This window comes from Nannobrachium achirus (genome assembly GCF_963921795.1).
Source record: "Nannobrachium achirus genome assembly, chromosome: 12".
NCBI lineage: Eukaryota > Metazoa > Chordata > Actinopteri > Myctophiformes > Myctophidae > Nannobrachium > Nannobrachium achirus.
In genome coordinates, this window is record NC_137832.1 from 44,723,953 (window position 1) to 44,743,640 (window position 19,688).

Here is a 19,688-nt window from a genome sequence, read left to right on the forward strand (position 1 = left end):
GTTGACCAGGCTTCTTGTTGTGAATGATTATGTAAAGTGAGGGGGGGGGAGGCTGGTCTCCCTGAGTCTCTTAACGGAGGACTTTACAGTGAGATGGAAAAATAACATACACCTGCGCACATACACACCAAGGATGCACACGCACACACACTTGCACTCACACACACACACCAAGCGATGGTCTCTGTACTGTATTGGAAAAATGGAAATGCCGTATAAATGACACTAGCAGCGCCACCTGGAGTAGAGGAAAACTCGTCGATCCATCCACGTTGTGTCTTTAGTGTTCTTATTCACACACAGACGAAGACGTCCTCAGTTTGCCGGTCTGTTGTGTTAGTAGTGAGATATAATAGGGAACCATTAAATGATGCAAACACAACCAACCATAGATGTGTCTGGGTTGCAGGGGGAAACATAAACATACAAGTTCCCTTAATACAGTTTGGCATTTGGAAGGGTATGTACGCGGGGCGGTGAGTGCATGTTTGTTTTCTTGCCATTTTGTTTTGTTTGTTTTGAATAAATCCTTGCATATGTACACAATATGCCTGTATGTGGACAGCCTCTTTGGGGCCTTGCCGTCCGTGCGAGGCCGTGTGTCAATGTCTGCATTTCTCTGTCCCTGTTGGTCTCCCCTGTGCGAGGCGCAGCCCGCGCTCTGAGGCGGCGTGTGTCAGATGCTGTTCTCCGATTGGCTGTGGTGATTGGCTGTGGCACGCGGCGAGGCGGCCAGGCAGTTCTGCTCGTTGAGGAGGAGGGTGGTCTCGTCCGTCCCGCCGTTCTCCGTGCCGGGGGCGGGGATGGAGTCCACGCCGGGGCCAGCGGTGGTGGTGGTGGCGCTGGCGGGGGGAGTCTGGTCCACGCGGCCTATGTTGTGGCCGCTCTCAGGGGACTGGGGCATGCTGTCCAGACGAGACGCCACCAGGCCGTTCTGGTACTGGGCCCTCGTGATCTGAGCCCGGGGAGAAGAGTTGGTTTGATATTAACACAATGGGTGCCACTTTTTCCTTAAGGCGTCCACAGGCGTCTTAGGGTCAAAGATTAATGGTCGCGGTTTCACCGTTAAGACGTCTGGGGACGTCTTACCTGGTTACCATGGTCACCAGATAAAGAGAACCTGCAGTAGCGGCTGGTGAGCAAAAACAGCTTTATCTCGGAATCTGCTTCCAGAACGCCAAGAATGCAGAGAGCCGCTCTTTTTCACGGCGGCACTATGCTGTGATGATATGCCGCGGTTAGGAGTTTCGCGACCGAAAGAAAACAAACCAACGTCCATTTTAAAACCGTCAGATTAAACAACATGCACACGCACGTGGCTTCCGGGGCTCTTTTGGGCTCTTCAAAATAAAGCGTAGGTGAATGGTGGCATCCAATGTGTCAAAAGATGACTAGTGGCATTAATTCATTAGTTCGACCTTTTTCATTACATTTTACACTATGAATGTATGGATGACTATTCGCAAGCCCCTGGAGGGTTTTTAGGTATTCTCCTTCACATTTTTACTGAAATCTTTGTGTATAATCTTTTTATTCTGTATACGTGATAATAAACAAACACACTGTAATTTAACTTAAACTTTCTGCTGCTACCCAGCCACAGCTATTCACTTAATTACAGTGGTAGTTATTCCAATTCTAAAAGTAGCATTGCGTTAGATCACATTGTGGTTGTTTTCATGATCAGATCCACACCTTCAGACATCTTCCTACATACCTTGACGAACTGCAGGTCGGTGAGGGCTCGGACATAGAAGTCGGGGGTGTACTGTGGCGAGGAGGGACCGCAGTTGTTGAGCTGGCTGTTGCTGCCACTGACCGACAGCGACTCGCTCCGGTCGGCTCCGCTCAGCGAAGCCGTGCGGTTCAGTCCACTGATGTGGGACGGTGAGCGGAACTCTGGAGAGAACACACACACACACACACACAAATACATGGTGTCAAGAAGAATGGTTTAACATACAGGAGTACACGCAGGTAGGCACAAGATGCTGAGATACAGAGGGATAACAAACGTCTAAACAAATGTTAAACAGAAGAGAGGTGGCAATGAAGGGTTTATGGTGAGTGATGCATCTCAATCTTCCCATTCACACATGCACATGAAGACGCCCATCACTCCATTTGTTTCACTTTCCAGGTGTTCTCAAATGTTAAGGCACTGACAGTCAACTACAATGTCGAAAGTCATGAACTTGTACAGATGTTCACTTGGTCCAAAACAGCCTGCTCGTAGTAACTTTTTTTTTTTCTTTTCACAATATATTTTCATTATGGAAAAAGACAAGCCTCAACTCAAGCACTCTCGTAGAATACAGATTTTAGTTTAAATAACGTTATTCTAACATGGCTGGTTATGTACAACATATGACATATGCCTGCAGTTTGTCTCTGTGATGATTTCACATGCCTTTTCCAGGAGTCTCACATGATAAAGAAAGATCAGTCCTCGAGCACAACAGCACTAGCGCTTTTCACAGACAGCAAGTTATCACACAGTGATTCGCCTTGTTTAATGGTAGTAGCCACGCATCGCACAATGTTGAACTAAGATCTAGTGTTATTTGTGGACAGCAGGCTCACATTTCTGCTTCTGTTACAATAAGTCACAAGTTAACAGAGGTGGATAAAGGTTTTTGTTTTTCATTTCCTACTTTTGTTCTTTCCTCCCCAAGTTAATACGGTAGTCATTGCCACTTCTCCCTTTCAGCTTCGCTGCCAACCCCCAACCCCTGCTGTCCTCCTGGGGACGCTGTTGAGTGTAGACAACCACATGCCTCCAATGACAGATATCAACCGCTTCTATTCCATCTACGGGAGGCTATATTGTTTTTACAAGGAAGGCTGGAGAAGAGGAGCGTTTGCTTTTTGTTAACTCAGTCAACAGCGAGATCTGGAGGCATGTGTGGCTACTCTTGAGCAGGATTTTAGGCGAGTGAGTGAGTGCCTCTCTGAGGAGCTGATGGCATCGCAAGCGACAGTTATTTTCCACCTCTGTTAATGGACATTATACAATGTAAACAAACCAAAGAGTTTTTGTTGTCATGCACGTGTTCATATGCACCCACGGCAAAGCCAAAGCATTGACTGCATCATATCAAAAGTGTCACAGCACGCTCCATTACACAGGCACATTACCAAACACAGTTGTATTACCAGCAGTGGGTGTGAGTCTTCCAGCAGGGGGCCTCAGTGAGTCAAAGGAAACTGTTTTACCTGGACATGTTGACTCGGTTAGCTTTGAGGAGTTGGCATAGAGTTATATTTAAGGGGGGTTAGGCTAGCTAAATGATTGGATCGGGTAGTCTAATATGCCAGTCAGCGGTTAGATTCATCAGGAGTCAGGAGGGACTACTTCCTTCAGGTGCGAGACAATCTTGAACGTCTCTTATGCAAGACAGGAAAATCTACAGATCCAGCAGAGGATTTCTGGAAGATTTTATTCTTGTGTTCAGATTATATCATCATTAATCACGGCTGATGAAAGCTTGATTATTTTTAGGCAATGGCAATCATAGTCACACAGAAGAGAATTCCCACTTATAAAGTCCCATCCCTCAAACAAGATGACGCATTTTCTGTAGTGCGCAATTTCCAGGGAACCATTGTACAATCCAGGCTGCTGAGTGTACATGTGACCACCTTGTGGTCACTATTGTAGGAGAAACCACCCCTGGATGTTAAAGGATAATGATGTGGATAAAAGTTTGTTTGAAATTGTCTTTTATAAGAGGAATTAACTTTCTGTGGCAACAATGTTGAAACTAATGTTAGCTAATGTAGCTGCCTAGGCATGGAATAAGTATTGTTGATCATCTTTATGCATTACTTCTGTGCTCTGTGATTGAGAATCCAGAAGTAGAGATTCCTTCACTCACATTGTATGGCAAAGCAGTTCTCAAAGTAACCCTTTTAGATAATAAACACATGTCATTAATATCAGTGTAAAATAAGCTAAATAGGCCCCACCTGCCCCATTTTTATGTTAGGCCTAAGTCCGATTTGAAAAAAGCCTTGAAGACCTAAGTCCGATTTGAAAATGACCCACTGTTTTTCTTGAAAACGTATAACTCAGTCTCTGTAGCAGCTAGAAACAAAATTCCAAAACGTATTTGATAGCTTCATAGAGAAAATTCTGAAAGATTTCAAATATTTTTCAAAAAATTACTGTACTATATACTGTACATACTGTAATACTCTAAAATGTGTTCCCGGCCTGAGGGGGTAATACACTTTAATATGTACCCGTCCAAAATGGGTTAAAGATATTGACTTAATCCTCTTTTGTTAATGTTAATTTAAGGGTGCGTTCGGAAACCCGCATCGGGTGTGTGCTCGGTGTAGTGAGTGCAGTGGGCGTGGCGTTGTAGAGTGCGTTCAGTGTGGCTTATTTACGAACGACCAGTTTTAACAGGCAGCTGTGTGCTTTTTCACTCTAAACTCTGAAGGTAAACTTTCTGAAAAGCAGCAGTTGCTAACGTAACGTTGATAATGAAAGGAGATGTAGGCCTAATTCATAACATTTGCATACCTGCTGTTAGTTTACATGTTGATGTGTGTGAAACTATGAAGCCCAAACGACCAATAAAGCTGTAAATGCTTTATTTTGCGGTCATTTCCTAAATTGTTCACAGCTGAGAAGCGCTCAAGACACGGCGATGAAAACCAACCAATCAAAACACCGCACCACACCGGCTAACCCCATCTTCTGAGTAGGGTTGGTGAGTGCGTGCACTCAACACACCAGTGCGCCGCGCACTGGATATCCGAACGACAACGCACAAAGTGCACCGAATAAACGAACGACAACATGGCACACCAGTGCGTTGAGTGCGCATTTCCGAACGCGCCCTAAATGCTGAAATAAAGTTTGATTTTGAGAACCGTTTCACCATACAATGATGGTATATGAAATCACACATTTCCGTTCCTCGAACACAGAGCACAGAAGCAGCAAGGATGATCAACAATATTTGCATTTATTTCACACAGGTAGCTACACAACCCAAGGTCCTACCTAAGTTCAACGTCACAAACAATGTCATTGAAGTGAGTAACATTTCTGAGCTTATGATGGATGGGTGAAGGGACCAATTCCAAACAGAATCCTCCGTTCAATGGCTATCCCACATGATTGTAAAAGGCTTTTCTGCCTTTATTTGGATAGAATAGGTGACAGGAGACAGGGAGAGGGTATGGGAGAGTTGTTATGCACCTTAACCACTAGGTTGGTGTAAATTTCTGTAAAAGATGAAAATGTTGTACAGTATGCCTAACCACCCATGACCCCTTCCCGGTCCTGGTAAATGGGAATAGAAGTAGGTTTGAGTATTAAACTTGGAATTGGTCCCTGTGGTGAAGTTAAGTAGAGTTGAAACATAGAGAGTTGTGTCAGTCTACGTTGTGCTCTGGCAGACTACAAACTATGTCACTAGTTGCTAGTTGTAGTATACCCTCTGTCTTGAAGATCTAGAGAAGGACAGGACAACAATGATCCGACAACTCTGTACACCCAGAGAACCCCGGTCAACAGTGACAGTCCACAGAATATACCCTAGTAGTTAAATAAAAACAGTTATGGGGAAAAAGGAAGATCATACAGAGTGCACCCTCGGTTGAAGCTGCTTAAAGGACAAATTCGTTTTTTTACAACAAGGATTCATATTTTAGATTGAATATGAAGGAAAGAAAAGATGAGTGTTAAAATGTTTTCATTTACTGCTTTCTATCGTTTTAGCTATTATAGCGTACAAGTGGCTAAATATGTCTTCTTTTTAGACACAAGCCAGTGATTTCTTTATTACTGTTTACAGTAACACTACTAGCCCCCATAAGTCACTTCTACCCATGAAAGATTGCAGCGCATCTTGGGAATGGGCCTTAAAAATACGCATGACCACAACCACTGAAATCAAAATCGCTAAAATGACTAAAATGATAGAAAGCAGTAAATTAAAACATTTTAACACTCATCTTTTCTTTTATTACGATTTAAAATATGAACCCAGTTGTCCTTTAACCCATTTAGGCCTAGAATTATTGAATGCTTTAACCAGTGAAAAATAGCAGATATACAAGCTCACAGCGCGGCACCGAGTGCCGCGCTGCGAGCTTGTAGATTTGCTATTTTTGGAAAAAGTCGTGAAAATGTGAGCACATCTTTGAATATATGTATTTTTAAAGCGAACGTTTGTAACTCAAAATTTTGCTTCTGGGTGGTCCCTGGAACTAGATATTTTGAGATGCGGGTCCGTGGCCAAATAAATATCATTTTGGGGGTCCTTCACATGAAAAGGTTTGAGAACCACTGACATAGTAGTCTCTCAAGAACAGACTAACTGAGCTCCAGTTAAGTGAAAAGGACCTTTTCTTTGATGATGGCTGGCCAGATTGCTGACATAGAAACATAGGTTTTTCAAAAAGAATCTTAGAAGGATTCAAAAGACACTTATATAGAATCGGGTCAAAATTCTAATTTTCACAATTTTTCAAAAATAGCAGATCTACAAGCTCGCAGCGCGGCACTGTGAGCTTGTATATCTGCTATTTTTCAATAGTTAAAGCATAAAATAATGATACACAATATAGTGTACCCGTTCTGAATGGGTTAAAAGTGGAAGGGGTAATGGGCTCTATGGTGTTGTCCTAGCCTTCTCCATCTTCTTCAGTAGATGTTGTGTTCTCTGCTACTTTCTTTGTGTGCCCTGACATTCTGCCAAATGAGCTCTTTGATTTGCCAATCTGTTGTGCAAGGAGTTTACCCCACCAATGATATACAGTTTTGATGTCCGATACCTATCCCAATTTTATCTTAGAGCACAGATGATACATATTTTGTTAAAAAAAAAGGGGAAAAGAAGTATGCCAAATTAAGTATAAATGTATTTATTAAACTTCAAAAAAGAAAAATAACATTTATCTGAAATGATGCAATTAACAAGCAATCATGTAAATATAAAACAAATTAAATTAACTTTATTTAAAATGTTTCGAAAAAATCAGATCGGCTATTTTTGTTAAAACTAAATAAATAATGGCCAATATTGGTCGGGCTCTAGAGGGGTAATAAAGCCCCGCCACATTACAAACCCCTGGAAGCACAGAGGTGAAATTGGCAACCGATCTTCTCTCCAACACAAAAGACTGTTCAAAGAACGAACAAACTAGCCAAAATGCCTGCTTACTATCCCTTCAGCTCTGAGCCTTCCAATCCTTGCTACCTCCAGTCCCAGCCCCACCTGACCACAAAGAGTAAGCCCGGTCCACCCACCCTCCCGCCCCCACACCCCATCCTCTGTGCCCCAACCCCACCCTCCGTGTTAAAGGACCCAGACATGCCGGAGGTTACCTGGCAACCGAGAGAACAGAGAAAACCTCTTTAGAGAGAGATGACGAGGACGGGATGCGGCCACCGAGAGGACAGGAAAGGGGTCTTGGGGGGAGAACAGAGGGCGAAGGACAGAGGAGCGACCGCCAGGACAGGGAGAGGAGCGAAGGAACAGGGAGGGAGAGTCAGTGGCAGAACTCAAAGAGGACGAGGCCATGCATGGGAATAGGGATGGGAGGATAATCGTCATTATCGTTTACGTTGATAAAATAACTGTCTCTCCAGAATGGTCTCTCCAGGAGTGATCTGCTCTTCTGAGAGTTTTATGGAGACAGTCAACAGAGAGAGAGAGAATGGGGGGGCTGTATGTGGCGCAGTATGCATTAACACTGTGTGTGCTTTGCTGCATATGGCCCCCCGGATGTGCTTTTAATTTCTATTTCTAACTACATATGTAAGTGCATATATTTTTATATCATATACACTGATTTCCTTTTTTATTTATTTTTATTATTAATATTATATTAGTGCCTTGTCGTGGTGACAGCCTTATTTCCACTTATCTGTCACAAGTGTTTGGTTATTTGCATTAGCGTGGCTTATAGGGCTTTATCACATTCTAGGTGGGCCTAATGCTGGACTGATTATTATTATTACAGTTGTTATAGTCCCCTCAATTTTTTTTTTTTTTTTTTCCCTTTATTCTTTTCTTTTTTCTCTCCCCCTTCTTTACTAAGAAATGTTAACATACCATTCTCATTTATTTAAGTGATATGAAGTGGGGAGATTGATCATAATTTGAGCTGATGGAATGTTTAAGAGCTATTCAGCCACAAGAAGGCACTTTTTTGTTGTTGTTGTTTTTACTTTGGTGATCTGTTATATATTTACATAACCACCAGAGGGCAATGTATGGTTACTTTTGGGCAGTTACTTGTTTGCACTCTCTGACAGAGTGAAATGAAGGTTGACTAATAGGTTGATGGGGTGGGGAACTGTTTTTGTGCACTCTGATGCTAATGGGGTTTTCCCCCTCAAGCTTCAATGTTATGTGTTTTTTTTTTATGTTCGTTTGATGTTGCTTTTTCCTTTCTGTTCCTTTTGGGGTTGTTTTGTTTTTCTGTTGGGAAGGTTTGTTGTGAGGGACCAACTAGGAAATTCTAAAATGTTCTACTGTGCTTGCTGTGCGTATGGTTTGAACCACAATTATGACAGAATATAAATTTCTAAGTTTCAATGTAAGGGGAGTGAATATACCGCATAAGCGAACCAGCATTTTGGGGGTTTTGCGATCTAAATCAATTGACTTTGCATTTATACAGGAGTCTCATCTTTTAAAAGAGCATTCCAACCGATTGGCTAATAAACATTATCGTGTTTTAGCCTTTTCAGCTGCTTCTTCCAAAACCAAGGGAGTAGCCATATTGGCTAGACGTAACCTTAGGTTGGATTCTTTGGGTGATTGGTCTGACAGTGACGGGAGGATAGCTGTTGCTAAAATCCGCTTGGAGGGTAAAATGCTAGCACTAGTCTCTGTGTATGCTCCAAATGTTTTAGACAAAGAGTTTTACAAATTACTAACTAAAACCTTATTGGAACTGACGGATTTCAAAATCATTGTTGGTGCTGACTTCAATGCAACATGGCAACATAACCTAGATAGATCCACTGGGGTAGAAAGCAGAGAACAAGCACTAGCGTCTGCAGAACTACGTGCTTGGGCAAACTCAACTGGCTTACTCGACATCTGGCGTTTAATGAACCCAACGGTTAGAGATTTTTCTTTTCTGTCGGGTAGGCATGCTTCATTCTCTAGGATCGATTACGTTTTTGCCCCGGTTAGCTTGTTTCATAAAATTGCCAAGGTAGAGTTGCTCCCAATGTCACTCTCGGATCACAAGGCGGTGCTGTGTGTTGCTTCACTGAAACAGGTTATAGATAGAGCTCCTAGATGGCGGTTTAACACCACACTGCTGCGCGATGCGGCATTTGTAGCTCAGTTTCAAACTGGTTTGCGTGAATTTATAAATATCAATACAGGCTCAGTTGAGGATCCCAGAATTCTTTGGGATGCAATTAAAGGCTTTATCAGGAGTAATACAACCCTCTATGCGTCCACTCAGAGAAAATTAAGGTCAGCCAAACTGGTGGAATTGGAATCTCGGTTTTCTACTTTGGATAATTCTCTCCAAAATAACTTTGATGTTAGTACAGCAACTCAGAGGGAGCTAGTTAAGAAAGAAATTAACTCCATTCTCAAGCGCCGCTCAGAATTTCAAATGAAACGCACAAGGCAAAACTACTATTTTAATAGTGCAAGACCCAGTCACTTACTGGCTTTACGTCTTAGATCCAATGAGCATTTTGCTGATATTGTTAGTGTCAAATCAACAACGGGAGCCATGGTTACAGAACCCAAAGAGGTCAATGCCACGTTTCGTGCTTTTTATGATGAGCTCTACACCTCCGAGGTCATTCACGATGATGCAGTATGCAATAATTTTTTATCCAACATACAGTTACCAACCCTTAGCGAGGCGGATGCGGAAGCCTTAGATAGACCGCTCCATCTGGCGGAATTACAGGAAGCTGTGCTCGCAATGCGTAGGGGCAAGTCGCCTGGTTTGGATGGGATACCCCCTGAACTTTATGCCATCTTTTGGGAAGATCTAGGTCAGCTGATGCTAGACATGTTTCGATATGCAATTGAAAGTGGCTCTTTCTCCAGGGATGTGAATGTAGCTATTATATCATTATTGTTGAAGAAGAACAAGGATCCCACAGATTGCGCAAGCTATAGACCGCTTTCACTTTTGAATTCTGATCTAAAAGTTTTTGCTAAGGTGCTTGCGCGTCGCTTGCAGGGTTTTATGACCACCTTAGTACACTGTGATCAGACAGGTTTCATAGGAACTAGACTAGCCTCTGATAATGCTAGACGACTATTGCATATCATCGATAGGGCTAAGGAGCTGAGGACCCCCGCCGCAGTGTTGTCGCTCGATGCGTTGAAGGCATTTGATCGTCTGGAATGGTCTTACCTGTGGGCTGTACTAGATAAAATGGGATTTGGTGCTTCATTCATACATTTTGTTAAAGTACTTTATTCTAATCCGTCAGCGATGGTCCTAACCGGTAAGATCTGTTCGCCGCTATTCACGATTGGCAGATCTTCGAGGCAGGGTTGTCCCCTTAGTCCTCTCCTTTTCGCACTTTCACTCGAACCCTTGGCTCAGACAGTGCGTCAGTCTGCAGATATTACTCCTGTTTCGATTAACAACACACAGCATCGCATTTCCCTATATGCTGACGATATTCTACTGTTCATTGAGAATGCACCACAGTCAATTACTCATGTCCTTCAAATCTTTGATCAGTTCAGTTCCATTTCCGGCTACAAAATTAATTGGACGAAGTCAGCCCTTCTACCTCTAAATGATCAGATGAGATCTGCTATCCTGCCGCCCATAATCCCAGTAGTAAGCCAATTCAAATATCTTGGCATAGATATTTTCCCCTCTCTTCAGGCTATTGTTAAGAACAACTATGGTGACACTCTAAATAAGATTTGTCTTGATTTAGATAGATGGTCATCTTTGCCCAACTCTCTCCAAGCTCGAGTTTCAATCATAAAGATGAATGTTCTTCCTAGGGTTAACTTTGTAAGCTCTATGCTCCCTTTGCCACCACCGCCGCAATACTGGAATAAGCTTCACTCTTCGATATCTAAGTTTGTGTGGAAAGGGAAACGCCCTCGTCTTAAACTTTCTCTATTACAGCGTGCTAGAGATGATGGCGGCCTTTCATTGCCCAACTTTAAATTTTATTATTGGGCCTTCACGCTCCGCCCCCTTTTAAATTGGTTTAACCCAGCAAATAAGGTTTCTTGGAGAGAGCTTGAGGAGAGTTTAGTGCAGCCTGTTGAATTGAGAGATCTTATCTATTCAAACATAACTACACATCAATGCAAAGTTCGCTTTGGACCTATCATTTCTCATTTAGTGGCAGTATGGAGAGCAGCTGAAAAGATGTGTAAGATTGATTGTAAATGGAACTTATTTTCCCCAGTGTTCAATAATCAAAGACTTTTAATCGAGGATCGCCCCATTCGCTTTCCAAGGTGGAGGGCTAAGGGGATTCGTACATTAGGGGACTTATTTGATAGAAATGGTTTACGACCTTTTCGAGATTTGTGTGACATCTTCAATCTGCCTGGAAATACCCTTTTTTTCTACTTCCAACTGAGATTGTCCATGAGGACCTATGGGGTCCCATGGCAAGCTCCCCTTAGATTGCACCCCTTCCATGAGTTTATCTGTGATGGTAACAGAACAAGAGGTTTGGTTTCCACCCTCTATGGTTTTTTATTAGACTGTAGTTATGGGCCCCTATCTGTTGATACTGTTTGGAGGAATGATGTACCAAATTTGGACCCTGACTTTTGTTGGGACACAGTGTGGTCTAACATTAGGCTATCTTCTAGAAATCCAGACCATCAACAAATTCATTTAAATTTTGTTCATCGGACTTATTTAACTCCCCGCAGACTATGTGCTATGAGGATTTTGAATAATCCCAACTGCACTCTCTGCGCCTCAAATAGTATTGGTACCTTCCTTCACATGGTTTGGGAATGCCCAAATGTGTCGTCATTCTGGAATATGGTTGCCTCAAAACTTTCAACTATTTTTAGTATTAATATCATATCTTCTCCTTCTTTATTTTTATTAAATGACGTCTCACAGTTGCAACTAAACAATATACGCAAGCGCATCTTCTTTGCTGGATTAACGGCGGCGAAGAAGATGGTAGCTACGCGGTGGAAACCTCCTCATACGTTAACGTTTCGCCAGTGGGCCTTAACCTTTCTAGATATAGTATATTTAGAGCAGTCGATAGCAAGGTTACACGGAGCAAAAGAAGAAAACATTAATATGTGGTCGGACATTGCAGATAAGCTTAAGGCTATGATTCAAGAAATCACTATATAGTGGTAACAGCCTAGCACAGGCATGCACTATTGTACATTCCGTGTTGGTCCGGGGAAAGGGGGTGGGTGGGTTTTCTTTTCCTTTTCTTGTTTTGCTATTGTTTGTGTTTGTCTGTTAATTGCATTTTTCTTTTGATTAATGTTTTACTTTTTCTTGTTCTATTCATATGTATGTCTCTAATTTTATGTTATGGAAAATAAAAATAATTGATAACAAAAAAAAACAGAGAGAGAGAGAGAGAGAGAGAGAGAGAGAGAGAGAGAGACGGAGAGAGACGGAGAGACAGACAGAAACAGAAGGGCAAAGTGACACCTGGAGGCCAACAAATAGAAGCACACATAACACATCACTGCAAAACTGTCTGGGAAACGGGAAGGGAGGGGGGCGGGTCAAAGGTCATCAAGCAGAGGAGGTTTCAGAGACTACAGATGCGTTCCATCACCCCCCACCCACCCAGCAGTGACACCCCTCCATGCCTTACAACATCCTATTTACCTAATCAGAATGGACACATGTTGTTACTAATCTCTTAAATAAAACATCAGATGTTGTGTTTTAACACTAAGTTAATTTACGATGTAAAATGATCCCCTCGTCTACACTGCATAGCAGGTCAGATGCGGTCCTTTGAGTGTAGGTGTGTGTGTGTGTGTGTGTGTGTGTGTGTGTGTGTGTGTGTGTGTGTGTGTGAGATTGAGAGAGGGCAGGTTGGAACAGAGAATGAGTCTCTGAGTGTGCATTTTCAAGTAGCCAACCGATGTCAACATAATACTAATAATTAACTATTAATCTGTACTTTCAGACGCCCGTTTCATTTTTCTGACACTGATAATGTGTAAGCACTTCACAGGAAGCAATGACACCAAGGAGTCTGTTTTTTTATTTCTCTAATAGAAACTACAAGTCATATATTCTCTGTCGGGTGGAAGCCTCGTTCAAAGCTGTTACTTTTCAGGATTCTAATTCAAAAGTAGCAACAGTAGCAGATCTACGAGCTCAAAATCAGTCGCATCGTGCTGCATTTCGAGCTTGTGGATCTGCTACTTTTGTGTGGCACTGTAATATGATCAAGTAGGACGTATATTGTAGGAGAAGAAATTGAGACAAGAGGTTTCTGCCTGACAGCAATGATATGATCACAGCTTACTGTAACCACAGGCCACTGACATCTCTTTGGCAGTAGGTGGCAGCAGAAGCACAACAACTGTAGACAAGAGAAGAGAAGAGAAGAGAAGAGAAGAGAAGAGAAGAGAAGAGAAGAAAGGCCACTCACATCATAGAGAGGAGAGGACTTACCCAACGTGGGGGCGCTGAGTGCCATGACGCCGTAGAAAGAAAAGGGTCCTGTCTCGAACTTCATGTTCTCATTGCCAGCCTCCACTTCCACTCGGCCCTAGACAGAGAACGGAGCAAAGACGGAGCCCATGTTACAAACAATGGCCCAACGCCAACCTACTCCACAGAGTTGCCAAAACCACTCATTAAGCACTCATTATTCACAGGAAATAATTAATGATGAGCAGTGGACAAAGTGCGCTGCTGAATCAAGGTGGGCAAACAGTACAAGCAGAGCCTGTATAGTAGCAGTGGAGGGAGGGACGCATGGACCAACAACATTCGCACACATTTTTACCAAAAGCTTTTCCAGAATATTTAACCCAATATCCAGGCCTATATCAGAGTATCTTACTCCTATGTGCAATGCCCAAAGACAGGCAGTGTATGAAAAATAAAGCATCGAACAATAGAATGGTATAATTCCTTTGCTACACCACCTACCCTAGGGCATAGGATAGGTGGTGTAACAAATTAAGCATATACGCACCTGAGCCAAACTATAAGCACATACAGTAATGCTTGACAACGCATTGTAGATCTGCCATTTCCAAATCATGTTTCAAGGGGGAAAATGTTTTGCCCACAATGACAACAAGCCCAAAATACGGATGAATGTCAGGTCGAAAGCCGAGTGTGACATAATAACGGAAGCGTGGTGGAAGAGAGAGTGATAGATGTTGGGATAGGTGGACAGAGAGGGGACATGGGTGGGGGGCAAGGAGGCCTCCGTGTTGGTACAGAGAGTTGGCTGGCCCCGGGGCCACTGGAATGTGTGAACTGCAGCAACAACACCCAGGGCACAGTTAATCCACCCCTCCCGTCGCATCTGTCCATCCCTCCATTTGACCCATCGTCCACTCAGCGCCATATAGGAGACGGCGAGGAAACACAGATTTTGAGAATATGCAAAGAAAGGGACGAGTGAAGTTATTGAGCTTGAGGTGCAGAATCAACCTGTGAGCACCTGTAAAGTTCTGCTGACACATCAGACGAGACTGAAATTATATATATATATATATATATATATATATGTGTGTTTGTGTGTGTGTCTGTGTGTGCATGTGCGTGTGTTTATGAGCTACTAAAACACAAATGCGATATTTAGTTTTATAGGATGGAAGACCAAGTTCGTAGATCATGGATGGAGAAACTGAAACCTGATTTGCTATATACTTTCTTACTTGCTGAAAAAAGGAGGTTGGCTACAAGTGTGTTGCAATGTGACAAGTTGTGAGCAACATATCTGCTTTTTTCAGTGAGCAACATATCGAGTACTAAGCAGGGGGTCTTTTTATAAAAGAGGTGGGTGAAATTCTTTACTTTACTACCGTATGTGCACATGAAGCTATTTACCATCAGCTGCTCACTGACCTCCTGGTGTCAGTGATGCTCTTCTCTGGCTCTCTTACATGGTTTGGTACGGAGGGATGCAATGTTTAAGTTGTTCATTCAACACCTGCCAAAAACATCCAGGAACGTGATAAGGATTACCGTGGTGCGGTACCACCGCCCCGTTATCACGTCCAGGGACGTGTTAGATTACCGTGGTGCGGTACCACCGCCCCGTTATTACGTCCAGGGACGTGTTAACTGGTCACCATGGTAACCAGGTGAGCGAAAAAACATCATATCCCATGATGCATTTCGAAAGCAGCCTCTGCTCGACTTCACTAAAATATTTAGAAATAGCAGATGTTGTGAGCTTGTAGATCGGCCATTTTCAAATAGCCTACAATAGGTATAAATTAGGGCTAAAGTGGTTAATGTATGTTTTATAATATTATAATTTATATCTGCAAAGTAACTAGTGACTAAAGTTCTCAAATAATTGTATTGGAGTAAAAGTACAATATTTGGATCAGAGATGTAGTGGAGTTGAAGTAAACCTATTGGAAATTGGAAATACTCAAGTAAAATAAAAAATATCTCAAAATTGTACTTAAGTACAGTACTTACGGTAAGTAAATGTACTTAGTTACTTTCCACCACCGAACCTGATTTATACTTTGCAGAGTTGTGTGCCGCCGGAAATATCCGATCTGCAAGCCTGAGCTTGTAGATCGTCTATTTTTGGTGCGCGACACCGGAGCGCAAAGAAGCATAATTCAAGTGGGAGAGGTGTGTGGCCAGACCTGTTCAACCGGCCCTGCTCAGCCATTAGCTTTTCCAATACAGCCTGCCCACAGCACTGAGCTGGAAGGCCCATGACATAATGTACAGGCCCGTTTGTCTCGCTAGCTTTGTTGGGACATTAAAACCTTAACCTGCACAGCCAGACTAACTCGAACCTTAACCCAGAAACAAACAAAAAACAAACACAAAAAAAAACACTATCTCTTACCCTATGACAAGGGTCTTCAACAGGGGGTCCAGGACCCCTAGGGGGTCCTCAGAGTTACTACAGGGTAGCCGCCAAATCCTTGTGTGATAGGATAATTATTTTAAATGAACAACAGAACTTTAGACGAAAATAGCTGATCTACAAGCTCGATCTACAAGATCTGCTATTTTCTGCTAGGTTTGGTGTAAACCTCGGAAACCCAGGCTTATTTTGGCGATCGGAAGAAAAATAAGCCTGGGCAAACCCCCTTATAACTGTGCTGGCTCGTCATTTTAATTGTATAAAATACATTTAGCCGTTCAGATATCTTATTTTACATCAGTATTGTTCATGTGAACTGGTTTGTTTAGGCTTATCCATTATAATGATAATTGCCATGATTTATCACTCGCTTTCCACCGCGGATCACTTCCTCATTTACTCAAAGCGGACAGCAGCAGGAGTCATGTCCCCCTTCGCGTTGATTCGAGACGTCGGAGGACCCGGCGAGATCCGCCGGCCAACAAATAATGTCCGCGTTAGGTTAGACTAGGTTTGGTGTAGATGTAAAAAAAAAGAGCAGACCAAGTACATAGTGAAAGGTCAACGCGAATCCAACATAGACTGATGACAGTGCTGTCAAAGAAGGATGAAGGATCCATCGATGAAATTGATGAAAATCTGCATCACGCATTTATACAATATGTAGAGGGGGTCCCTGCTTCATCTCTCTCTCTGCTAAGGGGTCCTTGGCCTCTTAATCTAACACAAGCTCCTAAATGTCTAATTGTAATGTAACATAATGTCCAAGTAATGTCTATTGCAAACGTAACTCTAGAATTTAAGCAGGAAAATCACTTTTCATCCTCACAGGGACCAGAACACTGTCCTCATAAGCCTCATTTTTGTTGTGGTTTTACCACCCTGCTCACGGCACATCAAGATCCTATTCATGACCATGTAATTGTAAAGATTAGAGTACCAGAGCGGCCTGGCTAATCGCATTTGCAGTGGTGTAAAGTAACTATGTATATGTACTCAAGTACTACTTAAGAAAAGAAGAAGAAGAAGAAAAGAAGGTATTTGTACTTAACTTGAGTATTTACAATTTCCAATACTTTTACTTCTACGCCACTACATCTCAGAGGCAAATATTCTGCTTTTACTCCAATACAATTATATGAAAGCTTTATAGCTCACAAGGCGCATTGTGAGCTTGTAAATCGTGAGCTTGTAGATCGGAGCTTGTAGATCGGCTATTCAAAAGATTTTTTATTTTTATTCCCACCACAGCTCATGACAGCATGTCCCAGTCTCCGGAGAGCGGCCACAACAACATGGCCCGCTTGGACCAGACTCCATCCCCTTATGGCCGCGACCACGGAGAACGGAGCTATGAGCTTGTAGATCTGCTAAGTATCTGTGATTAGCCCCACGCTAAAGTCTAAAATGACACAGATGCTTTCCCGTTTTTTAATGGGTTAAGCAAGCCTAGTTAAGACAGACCCGGAGACCACTCTCCTCCTCGATGAAGAGAGCCGCCGGCCTGGGCCGTTATACCCAGCACCACAGCCAATAACAGCAGCCAATCCGAGAACAGTATCAGAAACGCAGACACGGGCAGGAGAACCAAAAGGTTGGCAATGGCCCCAAGGAGGCTGTCCACACAGGCATACTGTGTACATACGAAACAACTGTGTACATAAGCCAAACAGCATTAAGGGAACTTGGATTTTTTTTCGTTTCCTCCTCGCAAGCCAGGCAAATCTATGGTTGGTAGTGTTTGCGTCATTTAATAGTTCCCTATTACAGGGTATGTCTTATTACAGCAAAGACGGCAACAAAATAATTAAGTATTCTTCTGTGTGTGAATAAGAACACTAAAGGACCCACGGGAATGAATCAGCAAGTATTCCTCTCCTCCAGGTGGAGCTGCTAGTCATATAAACAGCATTTACATTTCCCTAACCTTCCTTAGAGCAGTGGTTCTCAACCTTTACAGGCCGCGACTCCCAAAAGAATCATATTTTGCGTTGCGAGGCGTTGTGAGCATGTACTGTAGATCGGCTATTTTCACAATTCCTGCCTACATGGGTCTTGGCCAAAGTTCAAATGTGAACTAGCAAGGTGCAATTCTGGGAAATATCAAGTTCGGTTGCCTATATATTGTGATGTCACGTGAAGCTTGCCTTGAACAATCCTCAAATCCATCATTATATTGTCTAATCAGAAAAGGGACAGAAAAAGTCCATCGAACTCAATGGACTTTTGGGGGTTTTGAGGTTAAGCTACTCTAGATGGAATAATAAAGCTGGACAGGAACTAGTCTGGTTGCCCTGTACTAATGAATCATCAACAATCCTGGGTTTGCGGTTTCAAAGGTTGTTCCGTTGGGGATTGAATGGGTGTCCCAAAGTCTCAAACCAGAACATCAGCCTGGGCATGTCATCAAACGAAGCAAAGATTAACAATTCTCAAAAATAGCAGGTCTATAAGCTCACAACGCGTTGCAGTGCGATACAAGTCAGTAATAAAGGTTCCCATGCAGGCCTATGTATCCGATGCGTTGTGTGTGAGCTTGTAGATTAATTATTTTCAAGATTATCTACATTTATTGTCGTTAATAAAGGGATGACCATTTATTAACGACTGAGGAAGGAGGAAAAAGTATTAACACCTGCTGCTACTGAAAAAAAGGACCTGAGCTCTGGCTACAGGTAAAAATCCTAGCTAAGGTCAACGCTGAATTCTTTCCAGCTGATCGGAAAGACGAGCACATAGCCTTGGGATGAGTTGGTGTGTGTGTGTGTGTGTGTGTGTGTGTGTGTGTGTGTGTGTGTGTGTGTGTGTGTGTGTGTGTGTGTGTGTGCGCGTGCGTGCGTGCGTGCGTGCGGTCATGTGGAGCCATTGCAGGGGCTAATGTCAGGTTTTTAATAACTTATAAGCCAACCGCTGGGGGCCCGTCCTCATACCACATACTCTCCTGCAAGGACTAGGCGTGCCTGTGTGTGTGTTTGTGGCTTTGAGGGTCTTTCCACTTTTCCTAACCATCTCAGTTATGCATAAGTTATCCTCCACAAAGACCTGGCTATGTGCACGACACGTGACCACAATGGCAATAAGTCACATGACTTTATTGTGCTTTTATGTCCTTGACGTTTCCCTGACCAGCATGTACGGTAAGGTGAGTTTTTCTTTGAACCAAGACGTCAAATAAATCATTATGAAATTAAAATCAAATTGGCTGTGATAAAACTACAGTTTCCTATGACATGCGTGTCAGTCTTTACTATGACACTTTTGTGCACACACACACACACACACACACACACACACACACACACACACACACACACACACACACACACACACACACACACACACACACACACACACACACACACACACACACACACACACACACACACACACACACACACACACACACACACACACACACACACACACACACACACACACACACACACTTTATAGGTCAGTGTGTAAGGTATCAGTATCAACATCAGCCTGCCACGTTTTGGGGCTAAACAGAGAGATAGAGATTGTGTGTGTCTGTGGTTGTGTGCATGTGTGTGTGTGTGTGTGTGTGTGTGTTAGTAACTGAAGAGTCACATAAGGGCAGTCCTGACTCTCACATGCTACTGCAGCTGTGGCGTCACATTACTCGCTCTCTCTCCAGTCTCCATGCTGA

General features: G+C 42.9%; 1 protein-coding gene across 1 annotated transcript in view; it reads right to left on the reverse strand.

The window, feature by feature from the left end:
• Positions 1–237: 237 nt before the first annotated feature.
• Positions 238–19,688, reverse strand: part of LOC308295811 (metal transporter CNNM4) — a 42,872-nt gene continuing 23,421 nt past the window's right edge. Inside the window, exons 5-7 of the mRNA XM_080738860.1 lie at positions 13,615–13,711; positions 1,718–1,899; positions 238–955 (exon numbers count right to left, since the gene is read on the reverse strand). Coding sequence (XP_080594986.1) covers positions 677–955; positions 1,718–1,899; positions 13,615–13,711 — 558 coding nt within the window. The 3' untranslated portion in view covers positions 238–676. The remainder of the gene's footprint in view (positions 956–1,717; positions 1,900–13,614; positions 13,712–19,688) is intronic.